Source organism: Polyodon spathula, chromosome 7 (assembly GCF_017654505.1).
Source record: "Polyodon spathula isolate WHYD16114869_AA chromosome 7, ASM1765450v1, whole genome shotgun sequence".
NCBI lineage: Eukaryota > Metazoa > Chordata > Actinopteri > Acipenseriformes > Polyodontidae > Polyodon > Polyodon spathula.
In genome coordinates this window covers 27,616,574-27,642,376 of record NC_054540.1, presented here as the reverse complement: position 1 = coordinate 27,642,376, position 25,803 = coordinate 27,616,574, and the positions used below count along the sequence as shown (strand labels likewise).

Below are 25,803 nucleotides of genomic sequence, written 5' to 3'. Positions count from 1 at the left end.
TTATTTAGTAAAGCATTTAAGTCATTAGGCCTACTCTTCTACCTTCAAGACCGATTTTCTGTGTAACGCATTCATCAGCACCAGGTTTTTCGTGTAAAACCCTAAGTGGTGTCTGGGAAACGTGACAAAAAACAGTAAATAAAACCGAATAAATCGATTCTTCATAATTATATACGGCGTAAGTATTTCACAATCACAAAGTAGAAAATATTCATTGATGTTAACCATAGATGCCCTGCCCCGTTGCAATGTGGGATAGAGACGGACCAGGGCTCCAAATACCCCCTCCGCCCCTACCACCCCTGAGTTGATTAACAACGGGACTATGGCTGCTGAAAGTCCCATCTGGAGGAAGGTAAACACCTTCAGCGGCCCGGTTCCACGGTCGCGACACGGGCACCGTGCAGCCGCTATCCGGGAGCTACTCATAGTCTTCGGGGGAGGGAACGAGGGGATAGCCGAGGAGCTGCATGTTTACAACACCGGTAAGGGGGTGTGGGAAGTCGTGGAGCATTTCAAATCAAACCTATACCAACATGAGGCGCCTCCAGCCCGAAACAAAAGTTGCTTAAGAAGGTGTACAGCAACTTTATTTCGATGTTCAGTAAAATATGTAAAGGCAAAAAATGAGCCTCACAAAAACATTGTCACACACAAAATATGCACCATTACAATAAATAACAAAATCTAAACTTATATAATAACGAGTATGCTACATAATTTCATTTAATTACTCGATTAATTGGTTTATATAATTTTTTTGTTTTTTAAAAGCTAAAATAAATTTCCGACTTAATGACATTGCTGAATTTAAAAAAAAAAAAAAAAAAAAGCCATATAGATTATAATTACAATACATACAGTGAAAACACAAACATCTAGTAAGAGTGCCGCAGATAAACAAAAGCTGATGTACCGTATCGTAGCGGTTCGAAATATATTTTAAATAAGTACTTTTTTTACGCAGAATCCTTATGTTTTTTAAGCATTTATTTTGGCATGATGAAAAACAATCGCTAGCTATGTCGATGGCGGCGTCCATCTCGGTTCACGAACAAAACAATGGGTTAACCGTGACTCCTTGGCGTGCTTTTTAGCAAAAGAGTTCCAACTTGAGTCGTGCAATTCCTGCAACGTGGAACGTTTAGTTTAACATGCAGTCTGCAGCCTTTGTCGGAATTTAATTGCAAATGGTTATTTACAAATTGCTTTAGTTTTCTTCGTCAGACGTGTTTGTATTGAAGGACATAGTCGATTGCCATTTCATTTACTTGATTGCAAATTGCTTTTTTTCATTTACTTGGTTGCCGGTTGCTTTTTCTTTCACAAACATTTCAGAATACAATGAGAAATGAATCGATTACAAATTTACCAATTGTTATTTCAGACGTTACAGTATACACGAACAGAGCAGATCAAATCGGCTTTAGTTTTAGGAAGCCTGCAAACATATTTGCATCATGTCGCGTGTACAGTGATGGCATTTCTTAACCTTTGTTGTAGCTTTTGCCACCTCAGGAACGCGAATAATGAAACGGCAGTCGGCAACCGTCAAGTCACTTTGTTACTGTACTTGTTTTGTTTTTTTTTTATTTTGGGGGGGGGGGGGGGGTAATTAAGTAAAAAACATTTTATGGTAAAACATTTTGTTCGTAAATTAGCTACATTTTTTTGTACACGTTATACTTCAAGTCATTTGAGCCCAGACAGTGACTGTGCAATGACCCATTCAAATGTACCACTTTGTGAGTTTATCTCATTTTAGCGTTTCTTTCTCCCACTCCCCTATAGTAAAATGAAGTGCCTGCACAAGGTAATCAAATCCAGTGTACAAAGGGTATAGCTATAGATACAGTAAGTTAAAACAGAATTTTTCCTGGCACAGTTTATTTAAATGTGTCTGGGTTTTTTTCTGTGTGGCTTTAAGAGAAGTGAACATTTTAGCAATGGGATGTTTTTCCAGATCCCAGGTGTTTTTAGGATTATTTTGCATAATAGTAAAAACAACAAAAAAATAAATAATTGCATGTGAAGATTCCCAGCTGCCCAGTTTCTTATTATAATATCTAAATTACCCTGTCACTAAATTAGACTCAACAGTCTGCTTATACAAGGTCCCCCTCTCCTGTACCAGATATACAAGTCCTTTTTATAATAAATAGCAGTCCCTCTAAGATGCAATGAAAGGGTTTAACCTAATTAAAATATTTCCTCAGTGTCATGTGATTTAGATATGCTCCAGTGGCTCAGATTCTCATCTTTTGTTGCTGTCGTTTTTAGTTTCGAAACAGTGGTTCCTGCCTGCAGTGCGAGGAGACATCCCACCTGGGTGTGCAGCACATGGCTTTGCCTGTGAAGGGACCAGGATCCTGGTATTTGGTGGGATGGTGGAATTTGGGAAATACAGCAACAGCCTTTATGAGTTACAGGCAAGTACAAAACACCTCTACAGTACCTTCATATCAGAATATACTTAATAGAGCTAGGTATAGATGAGTGTTACAATGTTCCCTGGAATGTCTTGTTTTAAGTGGAGGGTACCAACAACTATAGTTGTGTACCTTCTGACTGTTTTTTTTTTTTTGTAGATTTTGTATTGTGACCTGTAACGTTAAAGGAATTTGAATGAAAGAAATGAACCAGGTAACTGTTTGCAGGCAAGCCGATGGCTTTGGAAGAAGCTGAAACCCAAACCCCCGAGGAACGGCGTGCTCCCCTGTCCTCGACTCGGTCACAGCTTCACACTTTTTGGCAACAAATGCTATCTGTTTGGGGGCCTGGCGAACGACAGCGATGATCCCAATAGCAATGTCCCAAGGTAGGAGCACCTTTTCATTTATTCTTTTTTCACGAAGGCAAAGGGTTAGTAAATTGTGACCAAAAAGAACTTGGTAACTCCTATTACATCACTGCCTGTCAAGTCAGGTGTACTGGTGGCTTCAGTTGGTGGTGTTGTAGTTTGCTATGGTGTTGACTAGCATGTGTGAGGACACCACAAGACAGTTCCTGGTATTTTGTCCATTCAGAAATCAAGCACAGCTGAACTAGGAGAAAATAGCCCCAAGAACATCTTTTAGCTTCTAAAGGCTCCAAAAGGTGTCATTTTAGGCTTAGTTGTTCAGTCGTAGGGTTGTGTTTAATAACTGTGGAGGGGGTGATCACACTGGCCATCAATACTGAATGATCACTTGGTCTTGTGCAGGTACCTGAATGACTTTTACGAGCTGGAGCTGCAGGCAGTTTCGGGTGTGAAAGGCTGGAATATTCCTGAGACAAAGGGGACGGCTCCCTCCGCGCGGGAGTCGCACACAGCCATCATCTATAGCAGCAAGGGCTCTTACTCCCCCAAGCTCTACATCTTTGGGGGCATGCGGGGGTACAGGCTGGGGGACCTCTGGCAGCTTGACCTAGGTAACTTCAAACAGTGGATTCCTAGCTAGTTAGCCTTCATGAATTAAATGAACACTGAGAAAAAACTGCACCATCTGAGGACAGTGTAGTAGAAGTTGATCTGTACAGTGTACTGGTTATTCATGCTTCATTATGACCTATTTCAGTATAAACAAGATCAATCCTGGAATGAAGATGGGATATCAATGACTATTTGGACTAGAACTATGGAAACTGCGTAGGGAGACTCAGGATTGGATTTTGAGAGAATGCTCACAAATAACTTTTAAACTTAGTTGGTCTGTTATGGTTGAACAATGTTAAATGCATGAATAATCAGACTAATTTGACAAAACTTCCAGTTTCCCTTGTTTAATAAAATTTGAAATGCAGAACAAGAATGTATATGGGGGCTTATATACTTGTATGTGTAACATTGCTGCTCAAGGAGAAGCGATCTATACAGTAGTGAAGAAAGTAACTGTAGTCTGACAGGCTTTTCCTTGTATTTGTCTCTTAAAGAAACCATGACGTGGACACTGCCGGAAACCAAAGGCCCATCTCCTATACCCAGGAGTCTCCACTCCTCTAATGTCATTGGAAATAAGTAATACAAATATGTGCCTTGATTTTTAAAATTTTTTTTATTTGATTGAATGTAGTTAAACTCTTCGTTTCAGCTAAAAGCAAATGCTATGTTAAACTCCTTTCAGTAACCAGGTATTTACAGATTTCTTAGGATTTTTCAAATTTTGTAATAGTCAGTTTTTATAATCAGCGATTACCTAAAAGGCTTTTTGCTTAAAGAAATGTTTGTAAACATTTTGGCACTCTGTGTGTCTGCCAGTGTGAGTGCTATGGTAACATCTTGCTTGGATTCAATTTTGAAATCTTTTCAAGTAGAATGTGATTTTTGTGAGCTGTTTCAGCAATTTTTGCTTGATTTGTGTCTGCAGGATGTACATATTTGGTGGCTGGATTCCAATATTGATGAATGAAGACAAATCAAGTGCCTTTGATAATGAGTGGTCCTGCACCAATTCAATGTCTTGCCTGAACCTAGGTCAGTTCTGTTTACAGATTTGCTGATTTTTGTTTTTAAATTTATAATTATGGATCTAAGAAGTAAGGAATAAAATAAGCAAAGTTAGGGTAATGTTTTAAAGGTTATTTGTCTGAATACTGCAAATGTATGCAAAATATAAAAAAAAAAAATAATTTACATGTTATTTGTCAACAGATGGATTATAAAAATAAATCAACGTGGTGAATTTATTTGATTTTATTTTATTTGGGCTTTTTACATTTTTTTTAAAAGCCTTAACGCCCCCAAAATGTAATGGTTAAGTTAGCAAGCTTACAGTATGTTATGTGACACAGTCTATCTGTTATTGCCAGACACCATGATGTGGAATAGCCTGGTATGGGAGAGGCAGGAGGATGGGAAGGCGAGCAGCCCACGGCCCCGCGCTGGACACTGTGCCGCTGTCATTGGCTCCCGCCTCTATATCTGGAGTGGGAGGGATGGCTACAGGAAAGCCTGGAACTATCAGGTGTGCTGTAAGGACCTCTGGTACCTGGAGACCGGTAAGCAGTGGCAACAGTTGACTGTTTTTAATAATTGATTTAACCAGTAAAAAAAGCACTAACGTTAAATGTGATGGATTTGTTGATTGTGCTTTTCTAATTATTTTGAAAAGGTCCTTTCAACTTGAATCAGTCCTGTATTTAGTCCTCCCTCTGATTTGAATGGAACAATTACATTTATTGCCATCCCTGTTGACACTGCTGTTCAGGATAAAGGAAATTGAATGACATTTTTTTCTTGTTTTCAGAGAAGCCTTCAACTCCATCGCCAGTGTTTTTAGTAAAAGCTACCCTCCAGTCCCTTCACGTGGCCTGGCACCCACTCCCAGCAGCAGAGTCCTATCTACTCCAACTGCAGCCTGAGCCCACAGCACCAGCTTCCCCAACAACCCTTTCCTTTAACCAGCTCTCATCGACCTATCCACCTGCCACAGTGCCACTAAAAGAGCTGCAACAAGGAGCAGCAGCCACCTTGCTGGAACTATCAGGCAGGTCTTTCTCTTCCTCGCTGTCCATCCTACCACCTCTCTGTCTTCTGCTTTTCCTTTCTTGCATTCCTCATTTCTGTGTCTCCCTCCCGTGATGTTATAACAAAGTTTCACATTCACAACTGAATTGAACTGAACTGACCTGGACTGAGTAGAGTTTGTTCATGAGGATCTCGTCTTGGCTCTGACCTGACGCATAATCTCATTCTCCCAAGCATTGTCACCGGTTTGGGTCCAGATGGACCTGACGGCAAGATCTGTGGTTGTCCTGTTATAGACCATTCATTGCAAGATCAAGTCATCATGAGTAAACATACTCTGAATAAATCATTTGAATAAACCCTCTTTACACTTAATGCAAGGGTAGCTTAGACCTTCTGCCACAATAAGAGAATCCCTTCTGCGGTAACAGAAGTCTTGTAACAGGCGAAATCAAAATCTCACAAATGAGTTATTATTATTATTATTTGTTTAGCAGATGCCTTTATCCAAGGCGACTTTACAGAGACTTAAATATTTATCCAAGATAAAATTGTATTGTCATTCATACACTATATGCTGAGAATTTTGTAATGTATGCATAGGAAGTCATTTTTTGAAGTGTTCCCATGACTGTCTTACTGTTCAGGTACCACAGGAGCACAAGCAGCTCAGAGCACAGGCAGCACTGCCATCTCTCAGCCACAGTCAGGAAAAGAGGCTGCACACACCCACAAGGTGAGAAAGCATTAACATGGTAGCATATAACCCAGGGCACTGCACCAGTAATCCCATCCGTAACCTGTGAAACACTCAATCATAGATTCCAAGATAAAACCAAGTGAAGTAGGCAAGTACCTTTATCTGTGTAACAGTCTTTTATTATAATTTAGAAATGTGATTCTGGACATTCATAAATGCTTTAATAACTTTCACAGGTGTGATGTTCTATCTAGTACATGTTCACGTGTCGGGTGGTTAATTCCTGCAGATTCACTTACTATTTAGACACTGACCTTTTTCAGGAACGTTGACTTGGAGGCAGATTCAGTGTTGCTTCTTATCAAGTTTCCATCTAAATGCATACAGTGAGCCTCAGTAGACGGGTATTGTGTGTCAGCGGTGAAATGCCAGGGACAGTATTAGAATATAGAGCTGCAGTATATAGCACCTTATATTGGCGGCTTTGTAAGAACGTGCCTTGTAGTTCAGTGTTTCAGGTAGGGTTTTATATCAGCAATCAAAGGGTACACATTTCACCTTTTGTCAAGAAACAAATACAAAATAAATGCATTTACAGGATTCCTTTTTTTATTCAGGTAACTTCCCATGTGCCATCACATATTGAAAGGGAGGACACTTCACTGAAAAAGCTGGGATGCCATGAATCAAGTATTGAGAATAGTGTGGATCAAAATGCAGCCTGTGCAGCTGAAAGTAACCACTTTCCTGTAACAGGGCCTCATAGTGCTACAGGTGAGATACCAGAATTATACCTGCTTAGGTTTAACCCAGTTTGTGATTACAGGAATGGTACTGTGGCACTTGATATTCATATAAAGGGTGTAACATGGCCTGTATTTAGTGTTGAGGATAAATATACTTGCTTGATGCAATTTGGATGTTGCAGTCTTCTGCAAACGTCTTCCTGCGTCAGTCTTCCTCCATCGTCGATCAGTACTTCTCTTCTGAGCTGCCACTTCTTAAACATGTCTAACACCGTAGACCAGTTGCTGTCTAGGTTAGACTGCTCTGACTGGTTGATTAAGACTATCAAACTCAAACCATGAATTTGTTTTTCGTGCACATTTTATATTTATCTATTTTAAAGCTAATTTTAATATTTTATTACAAAGTCAATAAAGATTCAAGTAATTTGCGTAACACTGGGTCTCAGGCAGGTTATCAGGAGTTACATCTTGCAAGTCCAATGACGTATAATTTCTCTTTTGCTGTATCTGCAGGCCTTGTTCTTACAGAGCAGGACGCCACAGCAAATCTTGCCCCACCCAATCAAATGACAGTTCCCGAGTCCATTGTTAAATCAGAGCCCATGGAAACCGAACTTAGTAATGATGCTGCACCGCTACCTCCAAAGTCTCAAAGTAAGTGGTTTACTTACCCCTTTTTTATATTGTGTCTCTTAAATGGTTATGATGATAACCAAAATGTTGCTAATGAGTGTCTTGTTAATACATGCTTTAAAACATGAATGTTCCAGCTGAAGATCCTCCAGGTATACGCATATATAATATATATATATATATATATATATATATATATATATATATATATATATATATATATATATTTTACACACACACACATACATACAGTACTGTGCAAAAGTTTTAGGCAGGTGTGAAAAAATGCTGTAAAGTAAGAATGCTTTCAAAAATAGACATGTTGATAGATTATATTTATCAATTAACTAAATGCAAAGTGAGTGAACAGAAGAAATCTACATCAAATCAGTATTTGGTGTGACCACCCTTTGCCTTCAAAACAGTATCAATTCTTCTAGGTACACTTGCACACAGTTTTTGAAGGAACTCAGCAGGTAGGTTGGCCCAAACATCTTGGAGAACTAACCACAGTTCTTCTGTGGATTTAGGCAGCCTCAGTTGCTTCTCTCTCTTCATGTAATCCCAGACAGACTCAATGATGTTGAGATCAGGGCTCTGTGGGGGCCATACCATCACTTCCAGGACTCCTTGTTCTTCTTTACACTGAAGATAGTTCTTAATGACTTTCGCTGTATGTTTGGGGTCGTTGTCATGCTGCAGAATAAATTTGGGGCCGATCGGATGCCTGCGTGATGGATAAGTATCTGCCTGTGCTTCTCAGCATTGAGGAGACCATTAATTCTGACCAAATCCCCAACTCCATTTGCAGAAATACAGCCCCAAACTTGCAAGGAACCTCCACCATGCTTCACTGTTGCCTGCAGACACTCATTCGTGTACCGCTCTCCAGGCCTTCGGCAAACAAACCGCCTTCTGCTACAGCCAAATATTTCAAATTTTGACTCATCAGTCCAGAGCACCTGCTGCCATTTTTCTGCACCCCAGTTGCTGTGTTTTCGTGCATAGTTGAGTCGCTTGGCCTTGTTTTCATGTCGGAGGTATGGCTTTTTGGCCGCAAGTCTTCCATGAAGGCCACTTCTGACCGGACTTCTCCAGACAGTAGATGGGTGTACCAGGGTCCCACTGTTTTCTGCCAATTCTGAGCTGATGGCATTGCTGGACATCTTCTGATTGTGAAGGGAAGTAAGCATGATGTGTCTTTCATCTGCTGCAGTAAGTTTCCTTGGCTGACCACTGCGTCTACGGTTCTTAACGTTGCCCATTTTCTTTGTGCTTCTTCAAAAGAGCTTGGACAGCACATCTGGAAACCCCTGTCTGCCTGGGGGAGACCTTGCTAATGCAGTATAACTACCTTGTGTCTTGTTGCTGTGCTCAGTCTTGCCATGGTGTATGACTTTTGACAGTAAACTGTCTTCAGCAACCTCACCTTGTTAGCTGAGTTTGGCTGTTCCTCACCCAGTTTTATTCCTCCTACACAGCTGTTTCTGTTTCAGTTAATGATTGTGTTTCAACCTACATATTGAATTGATGATCATTAGCATCTGTTTGGCATAATTGTTTAATCATACACCTGACTATATGCCTACAAAATCCCTGACTTTGTGCAAGTGTACCTAGAAGAATTGATGATGTTTTGAAGGCAAAAGGTGGTCACACCAAATATGGATTTGATTTTGATTTTTTCTTCTGTTCACTCACTTTGCATTTTGTTAATTGATAAATATAATCTATTAACATGTCTTTTTGAAAGCACTTACTTTACAGCATTTTTTCACACCTGCCTAAAACTTTTGCACAGTACTGTGTGTGTGTGTGTGTGTGTGTGTGTGTGTGTATATAGATATATCTATATATATCTATACACACACACACACACACTGAGTGTACAAAACATTAGGAACACCTTCTTAATATTGAGTGCACCCCCTTCTGCCCTCGGAATAGCCTCAATGGACTCTACAAGGTGTTAAAAGCGTTAAAGTGGCTCCAGTGCTTCCCACAGTTGTCTAGTTGGCTGATAGTGGATCTCTACTCCTGAATAGCTCCTTCCATCTCATCCCACAGATGCTCAATTGGATTGAGATCTGGTGACTGGGCAGGCCACTGCAGTAAGCTGAATTCACTATCATGTTTGTGGAACCATTCCTGGACAGTCCTAGCCTTGTGGCATGGGGTATTATCCTGCTGAAAAAATCCATTAGCAGATGGATACACTGCTGCCATGAAGGGATGCAGCTGATTGGCAGTGATGTTCAGATATCCTGTGGCATTCAAACGTTGCTCCACTTTTATCAAGGGGCCCAATGTGTGTCATGAAAACTCATCTCACACCACCATCACCACCAGCCTGCAATGTTGACACACGGCATGATGGATGCATGTACTCTTGTGGTTTTCTCCATACCCTAGTCCTCCCATCAGCGTGGAACAGGAGGAACTGGGATTTATCAGACCAGTGACCAGTGCTTTTGTTCCTTAGCCCACTGCAACTGCAGTTTCTTGTGTTTTGCTGAAATAAGTGGCTGGATGTCCTTTGGGTGGTGGATCATCCTTGATACACACGGGAAACTTGAGCCTGAAAAACCCAGACTCTCTCAAACTGGTGCGCCTGGCACCTACTACCATACCCCATTCAAAGGCACTTAAATTTTTTGTCTTCAGTCTATTTCATGGAAAGAGCAGGTGTTCATAATGTTGAGAGAGAGAGAGAGAGAGAGAGAGAGAGAATTTTATGGACATCCAATTACCTCAAGTAAACGAATTTAAAGTAACATCGTCCTATTTCTTCCTCCAGACCAAGACAATACTACACCAGCCAATTTGACAACTACCTCAGTAGCTTCCACTAAGAGCATCATTCAAATGGTAAGCACACAGACCACTGTTATTGCAGTCCTGCTTTCTAACTTGAGGTTGCTAAGAGTTCAAGTAAATACACGGGACTCCTTAAGCATTAACTTCAGTACTGTCCGAGAGAGTACTGCAAATAACATTTGAGTCGGAATACTTTTAAGTCTACCACCCCTGTCTCAATCTCGGGGTTCAAAGCTGACCACCAGAAACATTGAAACAACTTGCATACATTGATAGCAGAATTTAGAACATGCATTACAAATGCAGTTTAGGTGGAGTTTGAAAGATGCACATTCTGAAGAATTATAATACTAGGCAGTGTGAAGTTCTAACCCTACTTGGCATGCATCTAAATTAAACCTTTTAAAACCAACAGGGAAACACAGAACTGGCAGATAACCAGTGGTATGATGTGGGGATCTTTAAAACACTTTTCTCTGAAGTGACACACTATTACCTACCACCAGTGGACCGTAAAGGGAATGTAAGTATTTCGTTTTTGCCCTGCATATCTTCCTAAGAAGCATTAGCCCTTTTTATAAAGAGGTGTGTCTTTTCAGTTACAAGTACTAACGGATAATATGTATACATCTGTATATGTTGAAATTTAGGCCTAACAATTCACACATTAAAATTCTGTAGTATATGCTTGTTTACAGGCAAGTGTGTGAAAGTTGTATTGTTCTTTCTTTAGTGTTCAGCTTTGGTACTGTAGGTCCCATTGTGATCACTGGCAATAATGTTGGTGCAGTGTAAAAAGTGAGCACAAAATTCAGTAGGCCCAGGTTAGACCTTCTACCCTAGAAAATTATTGCATTTTCACTTGGCCCTGCTTTTCCTGCATTTCTAGCTGGAGCCTACTAATTCGCCTGATTATGAGGACCTGAAGCAGCGAGCTTTGACACCGGGTGCTGCGTACCGCTTCAGGGTGGCTGGGATAAACAGCTGTGGACAAGGCCAGTTTAGTCAAGTCAGTGAATACAAGACCTGCCAGCCTGGCTTTCCTGGAGCACCATCGTCTGTCAAGATAACAAAGGTTAACTCTCACTGTTTGTGTACAGACCTTTTTTCACTTTCCTTTACTGTTTTAAAGGACAGATTTAGTCTGTTTCATCACAATGTTTGTAGCATTTCTAGTCTTAAAATAGTTCAGACAGGTTAAATAAAGCACACAGTGGAAACCTTAGAGTTAAGTAGCAGGGTTCTGAAAAATATAACGTTCTGCGTCCCCACATGTTGCTACAACTGTAAGTAATGTACCTGTTTCAAAGCTTGTTATAAGTGTAAAAAGTTGTCGGGATGTTAACAATGAAAGAAAAATTACAGGCACGTCATTAGCAACAAGTGGGGACGTGTCATGCTATATTTTTTGGAACACCCACTACTTACTCTTCAAATTCCTATTTATGGCTATTCCTAGTTTTGAACCAGACGCAGTTTCCTAATTCATTTGGAATAAAGTGATTCAGACTTTTCATGGTGCACAAGCACAGTAAATCTGGCCTCTTCTCTTTTTCTAACTGGAACACCTCGTCTTTTCTGCAATCATCTCTCTTAAATATATAGGATTAACTTCTCATTTTTCCCTCGCCAGGCAGCAGATTGTATTCATATCACTTGGGAGCCTCCAACTTCACCCTCTGGTAAAATCCTGGAGTATTCCATGTACCTGGCAGTGCGGAAAAGCCGTTCAAGCACAGTAGTGAGCTCCAGCCAGCTAGCCTTCATCAGGATCTACAGGGGCACCAAGATCCACTGCACAGTGACTTCCTCCCAGCTGAGCAACGCACTCATCGATTGCACGTCGAGACCTGCTGTGGTGTTCCGCATCGCAGCCAAGAACGAGCAGGGCTACGGGCCAGCTACGCAGATCCGATGGCTACAAGGTACCAAGCTGCTGCTTTAGACAATAGTACAGTTTGTAGTTCCTTCAAGACGTAAACAAGGATTATAACATTATGATCCATTTCTATTTTTTAGATACATTTAAACCCAGACTACCTCCAGTAGCAGCTCCACAGAGCACAGACAAGCAGCCACTCGAACTGCCAGACAGGTAAGAGGGCCAGTTATGAAGATTATATGGATACTATAATTGGTTTGTAGATGCCCATACAAAATAAACGGCAAGTAATCTCAATCGAATGGAATTAAAAGAAAAAGAAGTGGTGCCTTTACTGGCACATCCAGTAAAGGCGCTCCGCGTGAAGTGCAGGATGCGCGCTATAGCTTGGATGTCGCAGGTTCGAATCCAGGCTGTCATTTTCGTAACCGGGGTTTCCAAGGGAGCGCCGTACAATTGGCCGAGCGCCACACGGGTAGGGAGGGCTTAGGTCGGCAGGGCAATCCACAGTTCACCGCGCACCAGTGACCCCTGTGGCTGATAGGGTGCCTGCGGGTCTGCAGAGGAGCCATTCAGATCTGTGTTGTCCTCTAGCGCTGTACGTCTGGTTGCTTCGCTGTGGATCCGCAGTGTGAAAAATGACGGATTCGCAGGAACGCATTTTGGAGCACGCGTGTTTCAGCTTCCGTTTCCCAGGTCATTGGGGGGTTGCAGTGGTGAACCGGGATAAAAAATAATAATTGGGCATTCCAAATTGGGGAGAAAAACATTGGCGATGACTGACCAAAATTTTACAAAAGAAAAAGTAGTTCTAACACACACAATAGTTAGTGCAGCACATTGGAAGTGGTGGAGGTTAAATTATAATGCAAATGTATTATTCTGTTTTATCACTTTTACAAACCTCAGTTTCTGCTTTTAAGAATTGTTTTAAAAAAAAAAAAAAAAAAAAAAAAGACCTTTTCACTACTGGAATGCTGAAGTGTGGTGGAGACTGACCTAAGCAGAAACAACAATATGGAATGATAGATAACACTGCAGGATATTAAGCAGTTAAGTAGAAATTAAATAGAATGAAAATGTACCTGTAGATATGATGCATTCATAAAAATGATAAAATAACTGTACTTTTGTGTTGTAGCACTGGAACATTGGACACCAAAACTGAGACCTGAAACGACAAACCACTTGTATTCTTAAATGATTTCAGACATAGTAAATGCAGTTTTGTTTTGTATGTAATTATATATACAATATATATTTTAAGCAACTTTGGATCAGTATTGTATTTCATTTTTTTAATTCATTTTCTTATATGTAAAAAAATATACAAGTGTAAACAATAATGCTAACATGCATTTATAGCTGGATCCTTTAGGGAAAAAACTGTCATTTTTGTAGAAATGTTGAACTGCTGGTATGTCTTGGTCAAGGTGGGTAATCCCAGTATTACAAAGGATCCAGGTTGCTGGAGGATTATTGTATGTTTTTTTGTGAATGTAAATCGTTCTAATTCTGCACATTGTTGGGTGAAGTTATCCTTCAGTATCAGTGTAGCCGGGTGGGTGGGGGGGGGGGGGGGGGTGTTCTTATCCTCAGGACCTGGTTTTCTGTAGTGATGACTAGAAGAAAAAAAAAATCCATTCTATTTATCAGTTTGTACTGTGCAGTGTGTCTTGTAAAATGTGGTTTGTTTGTGTGTACAGTATAAGCACTTGCTTATATGCCATGCACAATATAGGTTAGAACCAGGGGTTAATTTCTAAACAAAATGGTACCGGATCTAATAGTGAGGAAGATGGATACAATGTATTTTTGTTTCTAGACTTAATGTATTATCATTGATTTACAGTTGCTTCCACATATGTTTCAAGTTCTCATTGGCTTGAGGGTCAGGGTTTTACGCCTTATTGTTGGTGGCAGTAGCTGCATGCTGACCTTTGCCTAGCAACGTTTTAACAACCTTCAGGTTTGAGCAATACCAGTGGCGGGCCGACTAATGTAATGAGCAACAGCCATGACATTGCTGTTCAGAACAGTATTTTTTGGGTGGTTGTAATTAAATTTTCATACTCAGATGTTGCATCCTAAAACATATGGTTACAGTACACTTGTCAGTTAATGTCGGTGCAGGAATTTATACAGTACTTTTATTTTTTCAACAACAGTTCATTTGCAAGCTATATAATTCTTGCCCGTCTGACAATAACGTATCAGATCTAGGATCCTGTGTTGTCTGGTACATTTATCCCCTGATTAGAACCACTCCTTGCCATAAGTCTAGGCAAACTATTTTATAATTCTTTCTGTAGTGTCTGAAGTAACTCGTCGTAAGTGCCAGGGCAGTGCACAGTGATTGTCTACATATCCTCCGTTTTTAGTTTGCCACGCAGGTATAGTCAAGTTTAGGTCTCCTAACAGTCCAATTTGCTGCAGTGCATCTTGGGCTGTTGTCAGGCTTCATGGATAATGTCTATCTGTTCAGTCCCCTAAATGTTTATCTTTTATAACCCAGGCTAGTACAGCGAGAGGCATAGGCTGCTTTCACAAAGGAGGTGAATTATGAGGAGTTGGTGGACTAATGTCACAATCCGTTCCTTGACACATTCATTTTCAATATTATTTGTTTGTTTTGAGCTATTTTGTGCAAGAAGGACACTAAAAATTGAGCAACAATATTTACTTTTTGTTAGAAAAGTACAAGGATAAAATATACAGCCTAGGAAGACACATCAAGCTGGTGTAAGACCAGCAAGGCAGGCAACATTACTTATACCTAAAATGTCTATAAAAGCCAGTGTCCCATGCGCATGTATAATTTCATACTAAAATATTATTTCTTGATACATGTTTATTACATTACTTAAGGCCTAGCATTCCCTAAATTAGGGTCTTAGTGTGAGGATACAAACTCTGCCAATAAATAGGTGAACCATATAAAAAAACTAAGTCAGTTAGAGGAACATCTCTGCTAGTGCCTTCATAAATTACTTTACAATTCTGAACGTTTGGAAGTTGTAGATTACAGTGATGAAGGCACTAGCTGAAATGTTTGTCTACTTCACTTCCTTTCTTACACGTTTTTAACTTAGAACTATGATTTGAGCATTTTGAAGTTATGGATAATTTACCTACTCCAGTGAAAAGTGCTAAAACGTCACTGAGCCAAATAAACGCTTTTATCAGTTAAGCAAGCGAATCATGCATTTTTAAAGTTTTTTTGTTCTACTGGTTACCTTTTTACTTCAATTGCCTACAATACTGTCATACTTAATGGTTTTTAATTTAAAAACTATTTAAGACACTTTTTTTGTGACATTTATCGGCGTATAATAAAACAAGAAAAAAAACTTGCAGAAACTGGTAGTTTTGATTATTTTTGAGTAGTTTCTTGCCAGTTTTTTTTTTACTTTGAACTGTTATTGTGTTGCTCCTTTTGCTTTACGTCCTTCAAAACAGGACCTAAAATAATTACATTTTATGTTCTCAAAAAAGATCCCTTTGTAAACATATCTATTGTCCTTAATATTTCTGCCAATGTTGTCTTAGTAACTGTGCTCTAAGTACAAGCTAATAATTGTTTAATTCTGTTATGTGTGTATAGTGTTATAATATACTGGTGATTTTGTTTTATTGGTCAGAGAAGGGATACTGGGTTCATACTTTTTTGCCAAGTTTGAAATGTTTATGTTTTTACTTTGATACAAGTCACTACTTTCTGGGACTACAAAAAAAAAAAAAACTGCCTTTTTGATATACTGTAGTAGATCATATATATTCCAGTATCCACTATATACTGTATATGAAGTGCTTTGTAAAACAGTGGTGCAGAAATACTTTTCTCTTTGGCAGTTTCATTTTTATTTCTCATGCACTTGATCATGAAACAAATGGTCAGATAAACCAGTAAACACTGGAATTGCTAACCACCATCTACAACCCCTTTGACAGTGGCATACTCTACCTACCAGCAGTTTCACACAGCTTTTGGGTGACAGACTCAAGTACACAATCAATGCCCCAGAGCTTCTTGTAACAGACATTTCCATCCAAGCTTCTTTGGATTGAACCATTGGCTCAAATGTTGATTGGACAAATGTTGATTGGACAAATGTTTCTACATCCCTGCTGCACTCTGGCGCATGGTGCATCTCAATCAACAAAAATATGGCTGAACAGAAATGTTCCTTGCGGAAGTGAAACTTTCATGCAGGCATGGCAGTACTATGGGCGGCATGCATTTTGTCTCTCGGCTCAAGTCTAAGCTTGTCGCGCACATCCTTAGGTGGGTCGCTGTGACCCAGGTACGTGGTTTCACACTTGCGTGGGATTGTGACCCAGGTAGGCGTGCCAGTGTGAAAGGGGCTTACTTTTTTGTGTAACAAGACAGATGTGGATGGAGTAAGAAACCAACTTTTCAGACAAACACCCCTGCTGTTTGAATGTTCTTAATGTGGTAAATGACACAGTATTAATTTCATTGTATCATTTATTTCATTGTATCAATTTAGGGAGCATTGTTCTAAATGCCAAACAAAAGTAACTAATTTAGCATAACTTGTGAGCCATTCTTTCAGTGAATAGACTGTAAATAATGCATCTGCTTTGTGAATTGTGTGCAGTTTTATTATGAACAGTATATGTCAGTATATATCATTGCATATGTTTACAGCATAAATAATAATTCATATGGTGGTTTAATCACATGAAGGGTACTTTTTCTAAGTTTAAGCCAAGCATGGTGCTAGAAACGTTCAAAGTAATCTTGTTTGCCGACTGAAAATCAAGTAGTGAAACTGCAATTTTACTAGAAGTGTTTTTGTATTGCAGCAATGTCAAGTTCAAGCTGGTGCAATCGTAGAAAATATATGCATTGTAGTTGATGTAAAAGAACTTCACTTCAGAATTTTCAGCCATTTGAAAGGCACCTCAAACTGGTGCATTGGTAAACTTAAATGTGGTTTAGTTCTCCATTTTTCTAACAGAAAAGCCAAAATGAGGAACTCTTGATAGAATTGTATGTTAAACATCTAGATTATTTAAATTGATAAAATGCATGTTCTTGCTTTTCCTTTTTATTTAGACTCAACCTTGGCACCAGGCCTTATTTAAATTGAAGTTGATAGTATCTCTGTAATTTAGCATTAGGCCTCAGAAGCATCATCACAATCATGAATCAGAATGTAGCATTTTAACTACTTTTACAACTTATTTCAGTCTGAAATACATATTAAAATGTCATCTGGAAAACCTGTAACATGAATTGTATAGGTTATACTTGGTTACTGTTGTTATTAAAAGTGTATCTAAAATTCTGTATCCTTTTTTGCCATCCATGAACTCGTACTGTTCTGTCTACAGCAAGGGAAAATTGCACCATATTCCCCCCCTTCCTGGAAGTATAGGCTCAGTGGGGGTTTGTCTCTGAAATATACACCCAAACACTAGAGTATTGTATTTGGACATTTACACAGAATGTAATTCACATAAAAAATTCTTAAACGATGGGGTACACTTGTGTGACCTTGGGGTGGTCACCAATGATTTTTATATTGATACTGTGCACGTAAAAACAGAAATACGATCACACAATTACAAATATATAAGAAATTAACAGATTTACACATGAAAAGCAATAACTTACTTAGACTTAGTGATTCTTTGCTTCATAATATCCATGCAATAAAACATGTCGTTTATATTTTACGATTCCATCATCCACATCAAACCAAAATATTTCCATACTTCACTTCGCAGAGTTCAGGGTTAATTTTGAAGCCATTCTGTAAGTAATTTAATCTTAAACTGACTCGCGGCCCCTCAACGTATTATGTACGGTGTGTTGCTGAATTTTATTTTGAGATTGTGCTTTGATGTCTAAAAAGTACATCTCATTTACAATACTGAAAGTTCACATTTAGACCACAGCGATGAATAAATTATTAGCAGAAGTAATCGCACAAGACGAAAATCCAATGAAACGCTGACGCATCTCTCAAAATAATGCAAAATTCAGCACCACACCAGCAATAGTCGTGACAAACTTAATGCAGCATGCAAACAGCATCTGGTACTAAAATGACAATCGGTGGAATACAATGGTTAAATATTAACTTTAATGTGTGGTGTTTCTTGGTCTACAAGACAGACAGTGATTGGTATGTATAGGGTTTATTGTATCTTGATATAAAACAAACTTGATTATTCTGTGTTTGTGTTTTAGCAGTATTAGCAATAAAAAAAAGTATGTCTTCGAGTGTACAAGAATTTATTAAATTTCTCAAATCGATTAAAACAGCAAAATAAGAAACTAAAGTCCACCAGCTGAAGCAAGGGATAGAAAATGAAACACGGCAAGACAACTTTCAAAAAGCAATTTCACCTTTGAATTTTATTAAAAGGACTAACATGAAAGCACATGAGATTCTTACTCAATATTACAAAAAGAGTAACATGATTCAGTATGAAAAGAATCTGCCCCCTAATGTGCAGACAGGGATAAATCCTTTTTTTTTTTTTTTTTTTTTTTTTTACATAAAAGGAGACAACACCACCCCTTTCTGCATGCTTTGCTTTTTCCAATTTTAAACTTGGACAAATCTCCAAACAACTAATATACAAAAAAAAAAAAAAAAAAACCAAGAAAACCCCCCACAATTTAATACCTTTAAGTGAGTTCCTAAAAATGTATCTGACAGATCTGCCCAGACTCAGTCCTGAGTACAACTACTCGTAATATGTTTTATTATGTTTTATTATTTTGCACTGAAAAGGTTACAGCAGCTGGCCTGTCTGTCTTCCACTGATGTTGCACTCCAGCTTTGTTAACACTGCTGTTCTTCCTCAGCCAGGCAAGGATTCTTGGTCCAAAGGGAAAGGGGGTTAGGTCATGAAAACTGGATCTGCTGCACGCCGGATATCTAGAGTAAAGCAAAATTACTTCATCTCCAAAACTGCCTACATTACAGCAGTTTCACTCACATGCAGGACTGTCCAAGAGGACACAAATAATTTCAAAAGCAATCTAAAAAGTTATCAGAAAACACATCAGAATAACATAGAAGTGTAAATTACTATTTTTTATTACCAAGTTTCCAAGTACTATTTTATGTGAAGACTGGGTTTACTTTCATGGACCAAAAAATAGCAGAGTAAAGGCTTCCTTTCCTTGAGTTCTTGCTTTATATTCTTAGATCTGATTACGTACAGTATGAAGCTTCATGTCAACTGCAATACTTGCAAATATTTCTATATTATTACAGTTCAGTGCAATCTTTAGAAGGTCTGACCAGATTCCTGTAAGTGTAGTGTTTTAAGATCCTTACCTGTTGATATGAGGTTGTATATACCATTACATTTTGTTGCTGGCCATCTGCAGTTATCAATCCAGCAGGCAACTGGTTAGCTGAAGTACAAAGACAAAAATCAACTGCTTTAAATCAGGAAAAAACTAAAACTAAAACTACTATTACCCTACTTAAAAGTAATACAATAAATGTGTGCATAAGACAGACCTCCTGCTGTGTCCTTAATTCTTAATTTGTTAGAAAATTAATTAAATCGAGACAGATTCTTATTAATCCTCAATTATTTTTTTTTACTTTTTTAATTATTGACTTGTTTTAATAATATATCGAATGATATTGGGAGTGCAGTGCTTTGCATGTCCGACAAAATTTATTCTGGCCCTTCATTTCAAAAGGACCCAGCAAAGTAAGCTTACATTATTAGTGTAATTGAAATTAGATTTTTTTGCAAACATTCAGGACCCCGTTTCATAAAAGCGATTTGCATGGAATCGCAGTCGCAGGTACCTCAGATTTTATATTTTCACCTGAAACTGGCAACAGCCAGACAGCAACCGTAAGTATCGGCTCATACTACCAGCTGGCTGTCAATATGGCAGACAAATCAGAAGCGAAAGAGTATATAGGGACCTGTCAAATCCTTTTGATGCAGACAGAATCAGAATAAAGTACAGATTGCTAATAAAGGAGATAACTAGAATAATCAAGAATAGGTTAATCTCAAATACCAATATTGTCCCCAGCTGTGAATGAGCACCTGTACATATACAGGAAAGGTTTTCATTCCATTAATATTTAAGCCATCTCAGGTGCCAAAATGTATGTGTTAGATGCTGTCATTAGATACCCTAGGAGTACAAATGGCAGTTTCATTTGGACAAATTGTGATATTGCCAATTGCTTTGCCAGTGTACATATTGGTAATGGATGGCTTTTGGGAGACAGTGGGTAAGATGATGACAATAATAATAATAATAATAATAATAACAATAATAATAATAATAATACATTTTATTAACAAGTTGCGTAACATAACTATTGATCTATTTTAATTATTGCTTAATTAGATGGATAACAAAAGATGTGTTTACTTACACTATCTGCTTTTGGCTTATATCCAATCCTCTCACAATACCAGCGAAAACTACTTGACCAATTATATTTACATTTTATTCTTACTCCTAAGTGAGATCTTTTTCATCTCTGTTCTTTTCCCTTCTTAATTATATTCTGCTCGCTAGATCTATCCATTTCTTTCTTATTTCGGCTGCTGTTCTCTGCCCAACCCAAGTGTTTACTGCATCTGTCATCTGCCACTTTATTTTGTGACTAAACTTCCCTACAACAAATTTGTAGCTGACCAACCATTAAAATAACTGTATCAAATTTCTTGTTTTGAAAAATGTGCTTTCCTTGGCACATCTGTCATTACATGTAATTACGTAATCTGTCACTGTGCTATAAAAGTCGATTACCATACTGATTTCTCAATGCAGAACGTTTATGAAACAGGTCCCTGAAGTGCTGCTTGATGCTTAGCTACAGTGCAAAACAATATTTTATATTCAATATTTATGCAAGTACCAGTTCAGTGGATGCTGTGTGTGTAGTCATGCCAATGTACAGCAGTGGACTCTATGGCAATGATAAGAGGAATTCCTGATGAGACTTCTCTTTTTCCTTGAAATCAGTCTTAAGGAGAATTGGCTGTATTTTTTTTTTTAACCAGTATGTGAAAAGTAGTACTGGTTTGCTTTGGCTTATACTTACTGAAGGACTCATCGGCCAATTCGTCCCCAAGGCCATCTGTAACTGTAACTGACGTCACAATCCCTTTCTCTCCTTTCATTGCCTAAAGAAAAATAGAACAGAGAACCAATCTTACATGGTACTATACAAGTATCCCAAAATATAGTAAACTTACTGTCTGATTTTAGTGTCTTTAAAACCAAGGCAACTAAGGCCCCAGACAAAGGTGTTGGAATCTGCAGCACATACTGACAGAAAAATAAATGTGAAGGAAAACAAATATGTTCTAAAACTCTTGCACGGGTATTTTGACTGCTGGGATGGGTCTTTAACTGATGTTAACAAAAGGACTCAAATATACAGTACCTCTCTGAACTTCTGCAGGTACAGTTTGAGGGGTTCCACATAGCTGTCAAAGCCGAGGGTGGACATGGCAAACAGAATATCCTCCCCGTTGATGGTTTTGCGTTTTTCCTGGTGGCATCGCTCACTGGCCTCTGACGTAATGAAGCTGATGAACTCGCTCACACACTCCTGCACACACTCCTTAGCATCTTTAGCAATCTAAATATCCAAAATAAAAATAAAAAAACTGTGCATTAGATACTCATTTTAACATTTAGACTACATTATGACTAAATCAACTTATGTTTGTGGATTTATTATGTACCCTGTACAAAAGGTGCACTTACAAACAAGATCCCACATTTTCTCTTGTGGAAATGCATTTACTGGGTTAACAAAATGTCTTTAAACATCTACTATGATTTGGAAGATATGCACACTTGTAATTGAAAAAAGTAGCATGATACACGGTTAGGTTACCTTCCCAGTAGGGGGTATGGCGTTCTTCATTATCCTTGCAACGTTGGCAATTGGAAGATAAATATCTTGCTCACGGAAGCCATCTTTGCTGCCAATGCCATCTTCATTGTCATTCATTCCATCATCTCCATCATCTTAAAAAAGCAACCAGGATAATCCCTCTAAATATCTTTCATACCATCTCTGCAAACTTGTCTGTCTTTCCACAGCAGACTCATGTTCCACACTGGACAATTAAATATAAATATATAAAACTACTGAACACTAACAGCTAATTTCACAGACCCAGATTAGCACCAGTCTTGGACTTCTTTACTTAAATTAGGTAGGTAGTCAAAGGTTAGTTCTAATCTGGGGCTGTAAAATCAGCCATAAATACAACTGAATTTAGAAATACTAAAAAGAAACTTAAAGGACTTGAAGACATTTAAAAAGACGTAGTCAAATGGCTTGTCACTGAATTGAAGGGTCTTTTAGTAATTCTGAACATAAATTTCTATCACAAAGCACACACACAAATATATAATGTGTATGTGTATGAATCAAAACATTGAAGGCATTTATAGTTTTTTGACAGCATGATAACTACACCACCCACTCGATATATTGCGGGTGTCGGAGTCCAATAAAAATTTGTAACTTTTTTGCTAGTACATTGCTGCCACACATGAACACCTTGTTGGTTAAAATAAAAAACGCTTCAACAAATATTTAATTTGCTTTGTGTTATTGTGCAATACACGTGTATATAAGAACAGTACGCTATTAATGCTTTGTTTTTAATTGTTTTGTATATTGTTGTTTGTGATGTGCAGTACGAAATAAACAAACAGTAATTCTAAGTGCGTATGTATATTGCAGCTAATGCATACGCAGTTACAGTAAAAATGGGGAGCCAGCTCCAGGACCGCGATATATGCGAATCTGCAGTATAGCGAGGGGCGATATAACAAGGGGGTGGGTGTATTTATTTATATTCAAATCCATGATTTATTCTTATATGATGTAATGGTGTTCTACATGTTGTGACATCCTTTTTTCTTATATCTTTAAATCTGTATTAATTCTAATTAACATTAGTTTATATAAACATATTTATATTATCATGCAATGCTGGCTCTGAGGATTAGCCTTGATTTGGCCTCCCCAGCGCATTAGCATGCACAACTTTAATAAATTTTGTTTATTTATTTAAATGTTATATATTTATTGGAGTTAATAAGTTTCTGTTAAGTCCCACTGGCATAATCATGTTCAGTCTACTTATCCATTTACTTTCTTTTATTCTTCTATATGTCGCATTGTCTAATTTTAGATGATCTAATACTACAAAATTTACATCATTTATGTCATGTCCTTGACTGGTAAACTGCTGTACTATTGGTTCATTATTTATTTTATTTTTTTTCTAATTAACAAAAGGTGGTTCTGAATTATTTTATATAAAGTTGTTCCAGTCTCTAACATATTTTATTTCATCACATTTTTCACAGACTATTCCATAAACATTACTATTTTTACAGTAGGTATTAGTTTTTAATGGATATGTGTTGTTCTTATGTTTAATTATATTTTTACTTTTGCCCATGTATTTACACACTTTACATGTACTAGTTTATGTTTACTGTGAACTAAAATATCACCTAAATTAGCTTCTCTTTTGAATGCTACAACAGGGGCCTTAAGAAAGCAATAGTCTGTATGTATGTATTATTATATATATATATATATATATATATATATATATATATATATATATATATATATATAAAAAATCACACACACCCCTCCTGCAAAGGAAGACACAACTTTTGCAACAAATGCTATCTAACACACAACTAATACAGAAGCATACTAACACCAGATAAGGACAATCATTTTTACCTTCTTGAGACTGCAGCACATAATGACTTCCACCGATATAATCACCAGCGATTCCTAACTGGGAGGCATCTGTTGTTGAATTATCACCATCCATCTAAGTGGGTAAATGGGTGATAACAATTAGAAACACACTACAAGAGAACAACTAAACTCTGCTGTGAATACAGTCACATATTGCAGGCAAGTGGCCAGAAGAAACATTTATACATTTCGATAATTAACAGCTGTATACTGTTGCACAACAATCTTTAATTTGTTTATGCAAAATGGTGAGCACTTATTTTAGGTCGATTTGTACGTGTCTTCTCTCACTTTTTTTCTCATGATGCAGTGTATTTGGATTGATACACCTTTGCCTATGGTCATCTTTGTAATCGTCCTTAAGCGTACCTGTGTGTGTGTGTCTTTCTTTAATACAGTATGGTAAAGGCCCACTTAGCATACCGTCTCTTTTTTGCTTGTAACGGATTTGAGGCATAACCCCAGCCCAGCATTGTGCTTACAAGTCGGTATGATAATAAACTTGAATTCCCCCTATTAACAGTATTTAAAGCATAACATTAGCAGTTCACAATAAATTAACTCCCCACCCCCACACATTACCACAACACTTTAGCGTTACAGTATCTAAAAAGAAGGCCTAAAAACTGTTTAAAGAAACAAAGGACCGAGTGTTTTTGCTTTGTTAAAATGAAGCAATAACACATACAAAACTAGCGTTTTTCCTGAGAAATGTTTTTTTAGCTAAATTAAAACATGCGTCACGAATTATTTTGAATCGTTTTAGGTTTTAAAAAAGGAAGGTTTTACTGAAAAGCGGGAAATCTTAAAAAAAAAAAAAAAACGCTTTGAAGAAATAAAAAAATAAGCAGAGCACAATAACTACAAACATCTACATACGACGGAATATTATTTAAATACAATTCGATCAAAAACACAGCAAAACGAAGTTCAAGTGAGGAATACAGTACCGTAATACGAGTAAGAAAGGGGAGAGAACATCGACTCCAGGCATTTTCTCGCAACGCAACAAATATGGAGACGAAACAACAAACAATTCATAACTCACAATTTTTCAAATATGCTTCTTTTTAAACATTTTGGCGATATATATATATATATATATATATATTTTTTTTGGCTAGTATCTGTCTCCTGATTGCATGTTTTCTATAACACGATTGCAACACGAAGAGATTCTGAGACCTACAACACGGGCCTGTTAATAGCGGAAACCTAAACAGCAGAATTTTAAATAAAAACTCTCGTTCTCGCTTATTCTATTACTTCCTGCTCCGAATGTCATTGTGAGAGACAACAAATTAAAAAAAAAATGTCAGAGACGGACACTTCCATTCGAGCTAAACCGAAATCGGCTAGCAACCATTGGCCGGAGCCAGGCACAAACCTCCAATGCAGCCCTGGTTGGTTACCTTCTCAAAACGGCCGTTTGGTTGGACAGAAAATGGCTGCGAAGGAACCAGTCCCAGCGCTGAGCTTGGCATCCTTGAGTAGTTCCTCCTCCTTCCGCCAGGGGGACGGTTCCATCAATATTCACACCCTCCCACTGCTAAGGGGCCCAGAGAACGGCGCTACGTGAACGTTTGTCTGCTATACGGCCTCAGCGCAGAGCTCCACGCCTGTGACTACAGTATCACCATTCACTCACCATTTGACAAGGAAGCTGTTCTGTGACTCTCTTCACACTCCCACCGCGCACCAAATTACTTCTAGTTGTCTACGGCGGTTTTCCAGTGAAGGTGTGTGATCTTTGTTTCAACCCACCGTCGCATAAGAGTTTAAATTACCCG

General features: G+C 38.2%; 2 protein-coding genes across 5 annotated transcripts; one reads left to right on the top strand and one right to left on the bottom strand.

The window, feature by feature from the left end:
• The first annotated feature begins 324 nt into the window (after nt 1–324).
• LOC121318476 (host cell factor 2-like) lies at nt 325–13,783 on the top strand. Its single transcript, XM_041255191.1, has 17 exons — nt 325–485; nt 2,281–2,429; nt 2,658–2,818; nt 3,203–3,411; nt 3,913–3,997; nt 4,347–4,453; nt 4,789–4,977; nt 5,226–5,465; nt 6,094–6,182; nt 6,764–6,920; nt 7,409–7,549; nt 10,326–10,396; nt 10,761–10,868; nt 11,235–11,420; nt 11,979–12,270; nt 12,365–12,440; nt 13,369–13,783. Exons 1-17 carry the CDS (start codon nt 326–328, stop codon nt 13,400–13,402), a joined length of 2,454 nt encoding a protein of 817 aa, XP_041111125.1. The 5' UTR covers nt 325; the 3' UTR covers nt 13,403–13,783.
• A 4,807-nt stretch (nt 13,784–18,590) lies between these two features.
• LOC121318475 (nuclear transcription factor Y subunit beta) lies at nt 18,591–25,512 on the bottom strand. 4 transcript variants are annotated; one of them, XM_041255187.1, is made up of 7 exons: nt 25,426–25,512; nt 23,993–24,086; nt 22,109–22,242; nt 21,650–21,847; nt 21,305–21,386; nt 19,553–19,632; nt 18,591–19,147 (listed from the first exon to the last, which is right to left on the bottom strand). In XM_041255187.1, exons 1-7 carry the CDS (start codon nt 25,495–25,497, stop codon nt 19,115–19,117), a joined length of 693 nt encoding a protein of 230 aa, XP_041111121.1. In that variant the 5' UTR covers nt 25,498–25,512; the 3' UTR covers nt 18,591–19,114. The 4 variants fall into 4 exon arrangements, with proteins under 4 accessions (XP_041111121.1, XP_041111123.1, XP_041111124.1 ...); XM_041255189.1 differs by having other exon boundaries at nt 25,401–25,490; XM_041255190.1 differs by lacking the exon at nt 25,426–25,512 and adding an exon at nt 24,964–25,054.
• Between the last annotated feature and the right edge of the window lie 291 nt (nt 25,513–25,803).